This window comes from Camelina sativa, chromosome 9, assembly GCF_000633955.1.
Source record: "Camelina sativa cultivar DH55 chromosome 9, Cs, whole genome shotgun sequence".
Taxonomy (NCBI): domain Eukaryota; kingdom Viridiplantae; phylum Streptophyta; class Magnoliopsida; order Brassicales; family Brassicaceae; genus Camelina; species Camelina sativa.
Genome location: NC_025693.1, coordinates 28,460,290 through 28,472,926, shown reverse-complemented (window position 1 = coordinate 28,472,926; position 12,637 = coordinate 28,460,290). Strand labels below are relative to the sequence as shown.

General features: G+C 35.4%; 4 protein-coding genes across 5 annotated transcripts; all 4 read right to left on the bottom strand.

Moving 5' to 3' along the window:
- LOC104712768 (histidinol-phosphate aminotransferase 1, chloroplastic-like) lies at nt 307-2,553 on the bottom strand. The gene is made up of 8 exons (XM_010429740.2): nt 2,380-2,553; nt 2,058-2,291; nt 1,875-1,958; nt 1,613-1,767; nt 1,435-1,532; nt 1,224-1,332; nt 991-1,148; nt 307-894 (listed from the first exon to the last, which is right to left on the bottom strand). Exons 2-8 carry the CDS (start codon nt 2,280-2,282, stop codon nt 479-481), a joined length of 1,245 nt encoding a protein of 414 aa, XP_010428042.1. The 5' UTR covers nt 2,283-2,291; nt 2,380-2,553; the 3' UTR covers nt 307-478.
- On the bottom strand, nt 3,335-4,475 carry LOC104712767. Its single transcript, XM_010429739.2, has one exon. It carries the CDS (start codon nt 4,180-4,182, stop codon nt 3,634-3,636), a length of 549 nt encoding a protein of 182 aa, XP_010428041.1. The 5' UTR covers nt 4,183-4,475; the 3' UTR covers nt 3,335-3,633.
- Nucleotides 4,998-7,927, bottom strand: LOC104712766 (probable magnesium transporter NIPA4). 2 transcript variants are annotated; one of them, XM_010429738.1, is made up of 10 exons: nt 7,852-7,927; nt 7,382-7,740; nt 6,994-7,050; nt 6,792-6,882; nt 6,534-6,694; nt 6,314-6,441; nt 6,075-6,212; nt 5,887-5,979; nt 5,693-5,798; nt 4,998-5,446 (listed from the first exon to the last, which is right to left on the bottom strand). In XM_010429738.1, exons 2-10 carry the CDS (start codon nt 7,545-7,547, stop codon nt 5,352-5,354), a joined length of 1,035 nt encoding a protein of 344 aa, XP_010428040.1. In that variant the 5' UTR covers nt 7,548-7,740; nt 7,852-7,927; the 3' UTR covers nt 4,998-5,351. The 2 variants fall into 2 exon arrangements, with proteins under 2 accessions (XP_010428040.1, XP_010428039.1); XM_010429737.2 differs by having other exon boundaries at nt 7,382-7,892.
- Nucleotides 9,454-11,816, bottom strand: LOC104712765 (sucrose transport protein SUC5-like). The gene is made up of 3 exons (XM_010429736.2): nt 10,445-11,816; nt 10,293-10,356; nt 9,454-9,833 (listed from the first exon to the last, which is right to left on the bottom strand). The coding sequence occupies exons 1-3, from the start codon at nt 11,699-11,701 to the stop codon at nt 9,616-9,618; spliced, it is 1,539 nt and encodes a 512-aa protein (XP_010428038.1). The 5' UTR covers nt 11,702-11,816; the 3' UTR covers nt 9,454-9,615.

The following is a 12,637-nucleotide window of genomic DNA, read 5'->3' as shown; positions in this document are numbered from 1 at the left end:
TTTTTTTTTTTTTTTTTTTGCTTAATAAACATTAGGTGCTTATAGTTAACTGCAATATGCATCATCAAAAATTATATAAAATAGTTTATAATATATTTTAAAGATGTCACGAAAAATAGTGAAAGAAAAGAAATCACTTTTACTAATTTGTTTAGACATATTTAAAAATGGAGTAGGATTGTAACACTTTGGGGACTTATCAACTATGAAGTATGAACTATCAACAACATACGTTTTTGATTTAAGTCCGACCCGACCCGATCCGATCCGCATAACGTTTCAGTCTTATTGGGCTTTATCAATAAGTTTTACAAATGGCCTTAGGCCCTTTATTAAACCAATAAGTACAAAAGAAGAAAACCCCTTATTTAACTGAAACAATGAATCCAAACAATGAGGAAACAATACAAGAACAACTCAGTTTTTTTGTTTTTGTTTTCAAGAACTCCAATCAAATCGTGTTGGGAGGGAGTGAGAGTCAATAAAATTGCTTGAGACAATCCATGAGAACATCAGTGTGTTCAGGCTTGCCAGCAGAAACTCGAACATAACCTTTAAGCTCCTGACTGTTGTAATGACGAACCATTACACCCATTTTGGCCAAATCCTCTTTCAGCTTCTTGGCGTCCATGCCAGATGTAACCTCACAGAGAATGAAATTCGAATGGCTCGGATAAGGATTCAAGAAAGGGACTTCTTTTAACAGCTTGAAAAGTCTCTCTCTTTCCTGCACCAATGCATCTCTCACATCTTCTAAGTACTTCCCGTTTGAAAGTGCTGCTAATGCAGCTACTTCCCCTGCAACAGAGACATTGTATGGTTGTTTTGCTCTCCACAGGTACTCAATTATGCTCAATGGAAACGCTCCATATCCAACTCGAAGCCCGGCTAAACCTGAATTATCATCATAAGGAACTCTTCACATGCAGACTACATTTATATATATTGTTTAGATGTCATTATCCACTTGTGATATAAACCAAAATTTACCAGCTCGTTTGCTAAATGTGCGGAGAACAATTAGGTTTTCATACTCCTTCACCCATTTCATCCTTGATTCAAGTCCTGAGAATTCAATGTAAGCTTCATCAAGAACAACAAGAATTGGCATCTTTAGAATCCTCAGCAGATCGTCCTCGCTGATGACACTGTACAAAACAAAACATCGGATTAATCAAAGTATTTACTTTATATTTAGAATAGACATTAGAGTGGTGTTTTACCTTCCATCTGGATTGTTAGGAGAAGTTAGGAATATACATTTGGGCTTTTCTAGTTCTACAACTTCAGCGATGCGGTCTACATTCAAGCTGAAATCAGGGTTCCTTGGAACTGTGAAGCAAACAAAGACCAACAACATGTCTAAGACATATACAAAGAAAGATATAACGAAAATCAAAGAGAGTGAAACATGTAAAATCATAAATCTTTCACCTTTAATAACACCTGCTCCATTCACAGCAGCATCAAACACATACATTGAGAAAGTTGGAGGGCAGTCTATAATCTTCTCCCCAGGATCCAACACACATCTGCAAAACAGAGTTTAAAAAGGGGTTTTCATGGGAAAGAAACTCAATCTACAGAAAAAATCAAATCTTTCAAGCCAAACCTCATGATCAAATCGATTAGTTCGTCAGCACCACATCCTACAAGTATGTATTCAGACTCAAGACCAGAGTCTAGAGCGAGTGCATCACGAAGTCTACGACTTTGTGGATCAGGATATACATAAGGGAATTTCATATTGCCTAGTGCTTCAAAAACCTACACAGAGCTTCTGAAACCTGAAGTCAGAGAGTGGACAAACTAACTAAAAGGATTACTCTTTTTTTCCAATCATCAATGAGTGAAAAAGAAAGATATAAACTTGCCTCTGGAGGAGGTCCATATGGGTTCTCATTTGCATCTAGCTTAACAATATCCTCAGGCTTTCTTCCTAACTGAGCAGACAATACCTAATCACAAAACAAACAGAAGATAAATCCAATCATCTAAACAAGTCAACCCTCAGGGCAATCCAATCCAATCCAATCCAATACAATTAGAATCATTACCTCAAAGGGCAAAATAGGTTGATAAGCAGACAATTGCTTCAAATGAGGACGGATAAAAGAGTCTCCTCCCATGGTAATGTTCTTGGGTTCGTCTACAGCTGCACTTGACGACTGAACACAATAAACCCTACTGATGCTCTTCCTCAAAGCTCGTGACTTTCGAAGATTTGACTCTGAAGAATGAATAGAGAACGATGGAGCTCCCTGAACATTGATCACACCCATCAGTTTTCTCTGCGCATAATATCAAAGGTGGAATCAGTTCAATCTAGTCACATCCAATTACATAATCAATGTCAAGAGTCACAAGACATGTAAGTACCTGAAAGTGTAGCAAATGGCTTCAACGAGAAAACCCTAAGTAGACACGAGAAGGGGGGGCGTAGCGAAAGACTCAGACTTGTGAGAGAGTGAGATGATTAGTCAACAGAAGCTACAATTTTTCGATGACCCACTTGCGAATTCAGGACAAAGTTGGGATTTTTATATTCTGAGTCTAATTGGTTTTGTTTTGCCTGAGTGACTGAAGAAAAAATTCAAGTACCGATTTAGGGGTTTATCCGGAATTGAAACCGTAACCCGGTTCTGAATGTTTCGGGTCGATTGGGATTGGGATTGGGAGAGTTAGGTAAAGTAAGAGAGTCGTGGCAATAGACTTCTTCACCTTATAGAAAAAAGTTAACAAGTCTTCCAAGTAACTGTTAAATAAAAGTCTACACTTTTTGAAGGTCACCTACCTAATTTCTCTTCCAATCTTTCCAATGATTCCGGAGATACCTATATTTGTGTTTGATATAGTTCGGTTTAATTGGTTTATCTTACTAAAAATTGGTTTAATCGGTCATCAAGCTTTTGATACATTGCATTGGATAGAATCATATTGGTGTAGTTAATTTTATAATGTAAAACTTGTTTTCTTTGAAAATCTGTTATAGGCAGGGCTGGTTCATGGCATGAACCAAGTGAGTAAGTGTACAAGACTTTTTGACAAATTTTGAAAACACTTTTTGATTCATAATAAGTAGTTCTACTCCATTACATAAAAGACTCATTTTTGTATGATAAAAAAAAAAGATCCCAAAAAGTTTTTAGTATGATAAAAGTCATTTTTAGAGGGTACAAATATTTCCTATCACACATTTTAAAAAGTGATATCAAATAATCACACAAGTGGAATGTTTCAAAAACAGAACTTTAAAAGTTTTTGGGCGGTAATATGATAAAATAGTAACTTTTACCTTCGTTTCTTTGAATATACAAGATTCCTAGCGTTACTATTTGCACACTAACATTTTGACTCTCTTTCATTTTTCACCTTATAAAAAACATACATATTCAAATTAAACCCCACGCATCAGGCGAATAATTAACCCAAAAAAGACTACACAGAGTCCAGAATGTGTTATTAAAAAATTTGGGACCCTAAATTTTAGTAATTGTTGTAAACCACCCTCAAAACTACAAATAAAGCATTTTCAGATAGTTACAAAATTTCTCCACAAAAAGCCCCATAACTTACGAATTCTACAATATAACCCCTCTCGAATTAATCATCACGGCGGTGGAAGATTGATGATCACCGTGGATGAGTTTTCACCGGCGATCTATGAGACGAACTCCTCAAAACAATAAGTTTCTTCAAAACCCTCATCAACACCAACACGTTCAGATTCTTCCTCTTCTTGTTCTTCTTCGGTGTACTCTTCGACAACTTCATCCCCGTCCCGCACCCCACGGCAACAACGGCGGAGCTCTCATCGGAAAAGAAAGAAGTTTTCTTCTCTCCTCCACCATCCCCACCGGATACAATCCTCAGGCTTTGGCTTCTCGGAGGCAAATCTTCATTGAGATCTTCCCATAACATATCCATTTTATCCTCTGCTCTGTTGTCCTCGCTCCAACGTCTTCTCATCTCCACGTGAGAGAAGCTCTTTGCCTGATCGTGGTGGTAATGATCACCTTCTTTTCCGATGAGTAGTCTCGGGAAACCAAAGTCGTAATCTTTCCGGCGGGAGGAGTTAGCCGGCGAGTGTTTCCATAGAGGAGGTGAATCGAGACCGGAATGGTGAGAAGAAGCAAGAGATGGGAAGCTAAATTCTTCAGAAGACACACTGCTCAGAGCCATTTCTTCTAATGATCAAAGAAATTAAAAAGATTTATTTAAAAAAGAAGAAAGAAGTGAGGACCAAAGAGAGAGAGACACACACACACACAGTTTGTGTTTTGTTTGGTGATGTTGGATTCGTTTACTCTGTTTTGTTCTGCTTCAACTGCTACAACAAGTTCTCTTTTTTTTTTTTCTTTTTTTTTGTGTCTTGAGGAATTTAGAAGTTGCAGAAGAAGATTTTGGTATTTATTCGAAAGAAATCTGTAATTATGGTTACAAATTAAAAATATTTGTCTCTTTTTGGGTTCTTATTTTTACGATATTTATAGGCGATTTTATTTCTCAATAAGTCAACTTTACTTTTCTTTTTTAGGTGATTTATAGTTTTTTTTTTTTTAAGGTCAAAGGTGATGTATAGTTTTATTTGTAAATTGTTGTAATGCAAATCAGATTAGCTTTGATCAGTTTTTTAACAGAGAACAACAGCAGTTATTATCTGAAAGTTGGAACTTTCAAGTTAGAGATTTTTGTGCAATTATATACTTTTAAACAAAATTGGATTTGGATTAGCTATAAGATAAGAGAAATGTATAAAAAAGAGTTTATGAGAGTGACAGAACGCAGTTTCAATTTTGACATCTCATCTACCGGTGGGGTGATTGATTGATTTGAGGAAAGATGAACATAGAAGGTTGTCACCATCTGTTATCATCAATGTTATAACTCCACCTCATCTGATAACACTAATTCTTCTACGATTTGACTAATTTAAACCAACCAACGAAGAAAAAATAGAGGGTCAAACAAACAAACAAAAAAATATATTGCAAATCTTGAATTGAAAAACCTTTTTAGTCATTATATGCTTGTAAGAACAATTTTAAGCAAAACCCATTTCTGTTTCTAAAAAAATTTTAACGTCACAATAGGGTTTACGCGTGGATGTGTGCTAATGGCGTGTGCTTAATAAACTCACAGCATATTTACCAACATTTGGAGAAGATGATGATCTCGTCTTAGTTGCTCCTCTTTCCTTCCTCGATCTTCTTGAACCATTTTGTATTTGTTAGACAGAACCACGGTCCGTGCTCATAGTAGGTCGAGATAAGGAAAAAAAAGAAAAAAAAGGTTGATGCTCTGGTTTGCAGTTATCACAGTGGACCAGAGAAAGCATAGCAAAATGATTTTTAAGGTGCCCGGAGAGATTCTTGACGTCTAAGTGGAATGCCTTCTTCTTCATCAGTATGCTTGCTTATACGTAACGGTAATATTACCGATGAACCTGCAATAACATAGTGAATAAAACTCAGTTGCAAACTCTCAGAATCTTCAGAACCAGAGGTGTATACAGACACTTGTTGGTGTTAAGAATGTATGAATACAGCAAATGGCAATCCTTTTGTCAATCACAAATGACAATGTTTACCAAATTCTAGCTAGGAGTGTGTACATACATCTTTAACATATGTATAAATATAAAAGAGCACAGATGCATAAGAAGTGCCATTAATGAAATAAAGGAACTCACCCTCTACCATGTCCTTCGTTCTGTGGAGAAGAAAAGTGCCTGAAAGTATTGTAACAAATCCACACATTTCTGTGACAATTTGAGTACCGTTTTGTCGATCCCAGTCCTGTTCACAAAATCGGGTGATTTGAATCATGTACTGAAGCAACACCCTTATTACAATCATGTGTACATTTTGTGGGAGAAGACGCTACCTTAAACATTATGACACTGGCCAAAATAGTTAGAGATGTGAACATCACGTAGTATATAGGAGATACTATAGCTGTATTGAATGTATCAAGAGCCTGCAAGTGAAAAGCAATACAAATTGCAAGTCTTTTAGTAACAAAGGTAGACAACTAAGTACCCACGACGAATTCTAAAAATCGTATATAGTTACCTTGTTTAAGTAGTTCAGTTGGGTAATCACACAGGTAAGTACGACCAAGGTGAATATCCATGTTTGAGGATAAAATAATTGATTTGTTCCTGAAAATGTCAGCTTTAGTGCTATTCCAAGTGCTTTAACGCTCATTACCTGTTCACATGTTTGACAATATCATTTCCGGAAAAGTGAATCAAGATTCCTTTTTAAGGATAAATAGGGTTACAAACTGGAAACAGAAGAAAGAAAAATACCGATAATGATCCCACAAGCGAACAAATACCGATGTAAACCATAACGTTTGTTTGCCCATATTGGGGCACAAAACGGAAAATGAGAAATACAGCAGCTCCAATTACCAGACTCGCATAGAACATGAATGCTGCAACAAACTAGACGAAGTTAGAAAAATTGAATGGAAGGAGAAAAAGAATCCTGAGATGGTTCAAAATTACTATCTCCCATACAACGCACCTGGTTCTGTTGCAAGATTCCAAACTTCAAGCACAGAATCAATTTCACGTTCTTGAGGAGCATGTAGGACAATTGTCGTGGAACCAACAACACATAAAGCACAGCCAAGAATTCCAAAGATGTGTAGTTTCTCTCGTAGTATAATATGAGCTAAGACAGCACTGAGATCCAAATAACAAAGTGTATGAGAAAAGAAAGAAAAAAAATCACCGATTTACTCAGCACATAGAAAAGTTGATAGAAGAGTCGCTCTCTTGCCTGATAATGATACTAACAGCACCTAGAGGAGTGACAAGAATAGCTGGCGCAAATGCATAAGCAGCAAAATTGGCAATTTCACCAAGTAACACTGAAAGTAGCAGAAAGCAATGAGAGGTAGATAAACCAACAAGGCAACAATATAGTAACCACTAAGAAGAAGATTGAAAAATCCAACACCAAGGAAACAAACAAGACTCACTCGTTGTCATGCCGATCCACCAAAGAGGCTCGTAAAGATAAGAATACCCACCAACACCTACAAGCATCAGAGACTGAATCATATACTCCTGTATGAAAGCAAACCTAAAGGAACAACATTTACACGCCACAATGTAATCACTACAAGGTAATACAAGTCTTGAAACAAATGTGGCTATTAAGTTCCCTTAAAAGTTCAACAGAACACACAAATCTCCAATATGATGTTACACAACCTCAGAATACCTTAGCTAAAACTAAATCCTTATAAGTTCAATTACAATTAGAGATCCCAATTCCACATTAGCTGCTAGCTGAGTTGAACACACTCAAAATCCACAATTCAAGCACCAAAATTGAAAACCCACATTATCAGATTTATAATGTACCTGCCCTAGTGCCAGTGGAGGCAGCTTTCTTAAGACCTTTCTTCTTAACAATGAAACTAGCTCCAATGAATAAACTAGAAGACAAGGCCAAAACCAAACCCTTGATGTTATCAGAGGACATCCCTTTATAAGAATCTCGCCAGCTTCCACCACCTGATTCCTCCATTCCAAAAAAGAAACCTTTTTTATATCAACCCAGATGAGAAAAACCCTAAATCCTGACAGATCCGGACTTCAGATGTAGGCAGATCGAATCAGCAGAGAGAAATCGCCTCTTCTCTTCTCTTCTCTTCTCCCCTTTATTACTAATTCCTGCTTCTTTCTTCCCACCACTACGACGAAATCAGAGTAGGGTTTGCCTGTAGGAAAGACACGAGATTTGCAATCGGAGATTGAGGGAAGAAGAAGATCTCGTTAAAAAAGAAGATTTGAGGACCAAAAAAGAAACGGTGAGAGAGTTTATGACTGACCCCTACGGTCACTTTCCGGCGCCACCACCATGCTCCTTCTTTTTTTCACTCGATATAATTATTTAATTAAAATAAGTTTCACAATTTTTTTTAATATTAATTCTTTAAAGATAAATCTAAATAATAAAATTATAATAGCTTATATTTAAAATGTATTTCTAAATTATAAAATAAATACTCCTGTTTTTTTTTATGATTCTAGAGTAAAAAATTTGTTTTTCAATACTTGATAGTACCTTGACAGATCCGGGAAGAAGAATTCATGCTGGAGACAATTACTCTGGCGGCTCCACTCGGTAACATGAATAAGAGATAAATATTAATTTATTGAATCTTAAATAACTTAGCAGGTTAAATTTTAATTTATCAATAAGCATATTAACTTAGCACGTTAATCTAAATATTATCTAGATAACAACTATATTATCTATGTTAAAATATTAATATTAATTTATCAAATATTAAATAACTTAGCATGTCAAATATTATTTAGCACGTTAACCAAATATTTATATACTAAAATTACAATATTTTTATCATATTATTCCATCGATATCATGTGAATAGTGTTATATATCAGTTTATGAACAGTGACGCCAATATATTACATTAGAAAAGAGTTTATTGCATCAGTGGCATTTTATGTGATTAAGTTAAAGAAGAAGTATATTTATGATTTACTTTTGTTTTCTCTCTCCTATATACTTAATTTTGAAATTATGAAGGCTACAAAACTAATAAATCATTTTTCTGGGGTTACAGATTAATATAACATTTTTAATATAGTGAAAACTGCAAAAAATTGATTTATTTAATATTTACTAGAAAAAACATGAACTTTTTTTCTTGTTAAAAAAATATTCAAACTATTTTATAAAATTATAAGTGATAAAAACTACATAAACTATCCTGAATTTTCGATTTTCCACTTATCATGGTATGATTTTTAATAATGTTCATGCAATCGTAAACACCTTTCTAATTACAATCTTATAGAGAAATTTTATTTTTACCATATCTTAACCTTATATTCAATTTTTGTTTTATGAGTTTCAAGTTTTTGTTATGATTAGAAATTTAGAAGAAAGAATAAGAAGTTAATAGTGTTTCTAATAACGTTAATGTCCAATCATAACAACGATATGTGAGAATTTAGAAAATCGAGATAATTAATGTATTTTTTGTCACCTAAAAAATAGTGTGAGTATTTTTCTGGCAACAAAATTCGTATTTTTTTTAGCAAATATTAAAGAAGTTATGTTTTTTATTATTTTTACCTTTTAATATATTAGATATTCAAAGACATGAGAATAGTTATAATGTATAATTAATAAGTTTCGTAAAAAGTGACTAAAATTTAAGGAATTTGACTAAATTTACTTAATGTTAAATATTTTCACCAGTAATTGCATTGCCTATTATATAATTTTTAGATGAGAAAAAATTATTGAACTTTATCTCAATGTATATAAATTGCCATTAATTTATGATCAGACTTCTTTTTCTTGGGATTGGTTTCTCTAGACTGATATTTTATTTGACAGTTACACAAAATAGTGAATTTTTAAAGTCAAACACAGTATTTATTGATGGACAAACAAAAGAAAAACAGATTCTCTTTTAAATAAAGTTCAGGTTACAAAATAAAATATTTTTTAAAAAAAACTAAAGGAAATATGAAACATAGACTCAAGGTTTATTACATTTTCACACTTCGTCCATTCTTTCATTTTAGGTTCTTCATATTTGCTAAAAGACAGTAAACTAATGGAATCCCATAGCCCCTGTCTGCATAGGTGCATCCGGAGGTAGTGAAGGTATAACAGTTAACGCTAGTACTCCACTAATCACCGCCGCAACTGCCCCAACCACGAATGCCGGTAGGTTTCCACCACCAAATAAGGCGTCGAAAGGTCCACTTCCAAATGATATTATCATTTGTGGTATCACAATCGCTATATTCAAAACTCCTAGTGAAAGTCCTGTAATAAAATAAAATAAAATAACATTTTTTTTGGTTAATTTAAAAATTAAATATCTAAAGTTACAGTACAAGATAAAACTGTTTTCGTTTCAAACATTTATGGTACATTGCATACGCATGAAACCCATGTAGATAATCAACGGATTACATTAAAGATGTCAATTAATCAACGGATTACATTAAAGATGTCAATTAATAAAATTAAATTAATAATCACAACCTATTAAATGCTAAGGATAAACTTGTATATTATTCACAAAAGAAGAAAGAGATTTTGAAATATTTACTTTTTGATTAGACATGCATAAAACTGGAAACATAATCCTCTCAATTAATTTATTCAATTCAAACATTTCAAGTCAATAAATGCTCTAAGATAACCATTTTTGGTCCAACATCATCAGAAATTCAGAATCAGTCTAATTAGACTTATAACTCAAATTTGACAAAAAGTTACCTTGGCCAGCACCGGAGCTGTTGGAAAATATGGACGCTAGTGCAAACGGGACACTGAATGTAATCTGTAAAAATAAGACTTAAACTTGTAAAAAACTTTGATGTAAAAGACAAAACCCCAAAAAAATGACAAAAAAACAAAAATGCACTTACAGCTAATGGGATACCAAGAACGGTAAAGAGACTTAACGCTCCAGCTTTGATACCAGGGCTAGGTCCGGCGAAAGGACCAGCGATTTTCCGGTGCTGCTCGGCCGCTTTTGTGACGAGAACCGTCATGGCTAAAGCAATGGCGAGGATGAAATTCACCAATCCCCAAAGCCGTTTCGCTCCTCCCAATTTCCGACCAATCCACTCAACACCAAGTGAGACAAAACCAAGAAGTATTGAGTTAAACATCAATCCCAAAGCACCAGCGTGAACTCCTTGGTTGTAAAGAGACTTGGATTTTTCGTTTCCATCTGATTTACCACCGTACACTTCACGACCCATCCAATCGGTATCGTACAAAATAAAAGGGAACCAAGCGATCCAGTTAAAAACCGTAACGATTAGTAGCATCCACATGGGACGTTCCATGACTTTGAGAGCTCTGACGATTTCTCCAAAGAAAAAAACACCTGACGTTTTCCCGTCGTCTACCGGTGGCTTAGTCCATTTTTTTTCTTTAACGTACGTTAGAGACGTGAAGGTGACGATGAGGAGAAGAGTGATGGACAAGAAGAAACAGCTTTTGAGATTCGCGCAGTAGATATCGCAAGCGTTGGTCATCGTGAACGGGAACATCTTGTGGATGTGAGGGTAAGATCCAGCAGCGTAACCCATAACGTTACCGACCGCCATAAAAAAGGAGAAACACGCGTTGGCGAGACGCGTTTTTTTGGCGTCTCCGGCGGCTAGATCGGCTAAGAAAGCACGGCATGGTCCTTGTAAAGTGTTGTTCGCCACGTCAAGGATCCAAAACCCGACGGTGAAGATGATAATGGCTCGGGTCTTTACCTTATCATCGATTTTGTCTCCAAAGCTATGTCCAAGATCCGCCGAGAATCCGATGAGGAACACGGAGATGGCTACGAGTACGGCTCCGACGGCGATGAACGGACGACGACGACCAAATCTTGACTCGCATCGGTCACTGTGGTAACCGACGATTGGTTGTACAAGAATGCCGGAGATTGGACCACAGAGCCACATGTAAGCGGACCATTTGTGAGGGATCCCGAGGAGTTGCACGTAAGGTGTCAGAAGAGAGAGCTGTAACGCCCACCCGAACTGCACACCTGCGGCGATGGATGCGACGGAGATGATTTTACGCAGTGGAGATGGTTGGTTGAGATCTTCCGGCGCCGACTGTATCTCTAACCCCGCCGCACCGTTGGCGGCTCTCATTGCTTCGTACTCTCCTCCCATTATGAGAAAAAAAAAACACGTACAGACAAAAAAACGTAAATTTTAGAGCAAAGAAGAAATATTATATTCCTTTTTTTTTTTGGTTGTGTCTTTGTATCTTTTTTATAAGAGAGAGTTTATGTTTTGTGATGTATGAGATGAAAGATTAGAGTTGTATTTATAGGGGAAAGTCCTGTAAGAAAAGTATCGTTTTGCGGATATTAAGACACGTGGCAGTTAACTTCTGTGTTTTGTTTATCTGCTGTGTTATTGTCATGTTGACTACTAGTTTGTTTATAAGTCTAATTAAGGGTATTTTATTAAAAAAAAATACATATTAAGTAAAAGTTATTCAACTTTATAAAAAGGGGATATATTTCTTTTCTCTAATTGATTTTTTTTCTTTGTTTACCAAAGCAGTCAGTGTTACTAAGGTCACACACAAGTTTTATACACACTTTAACTATTTGGTTTTCACACAGTAATATTTGTATTTGATGAGTTTTGTGGTGGTGAAGGTAAAACAGTTAAAGCTAATATTCTACTAATCATTGTTGTAACTGTTAAAGAGGATAAACGCCGCCGATAAGTTTTCACGGCCGAAGAGGTTCAACTTAAGTGATAACAATCGTTTATGGTAGCGCCAAATTTTGAGTATTACGATTCAATCATTTGTGGTAAACTGACTAAAGGGAATGAAAACAACCTGTGGATAAGTAAAAGATATATGAACGGATAACAAAAAAGATACTGATTTACATGATTTAAGTTAATGAATCACGCCATAGTAAATTCTATGGCTGAACTTGTGGATAATATCCACATGAAGATTTTAAAAATAAACTCTCCAATGAAAGTTTATATGATTTAAGTTAATGAATCACGCCGTAGTAAATTCTATGGCTTAACTTGTGGATAATATCCACACGAGATTTTGAAAATAAACTCTCCAATAAA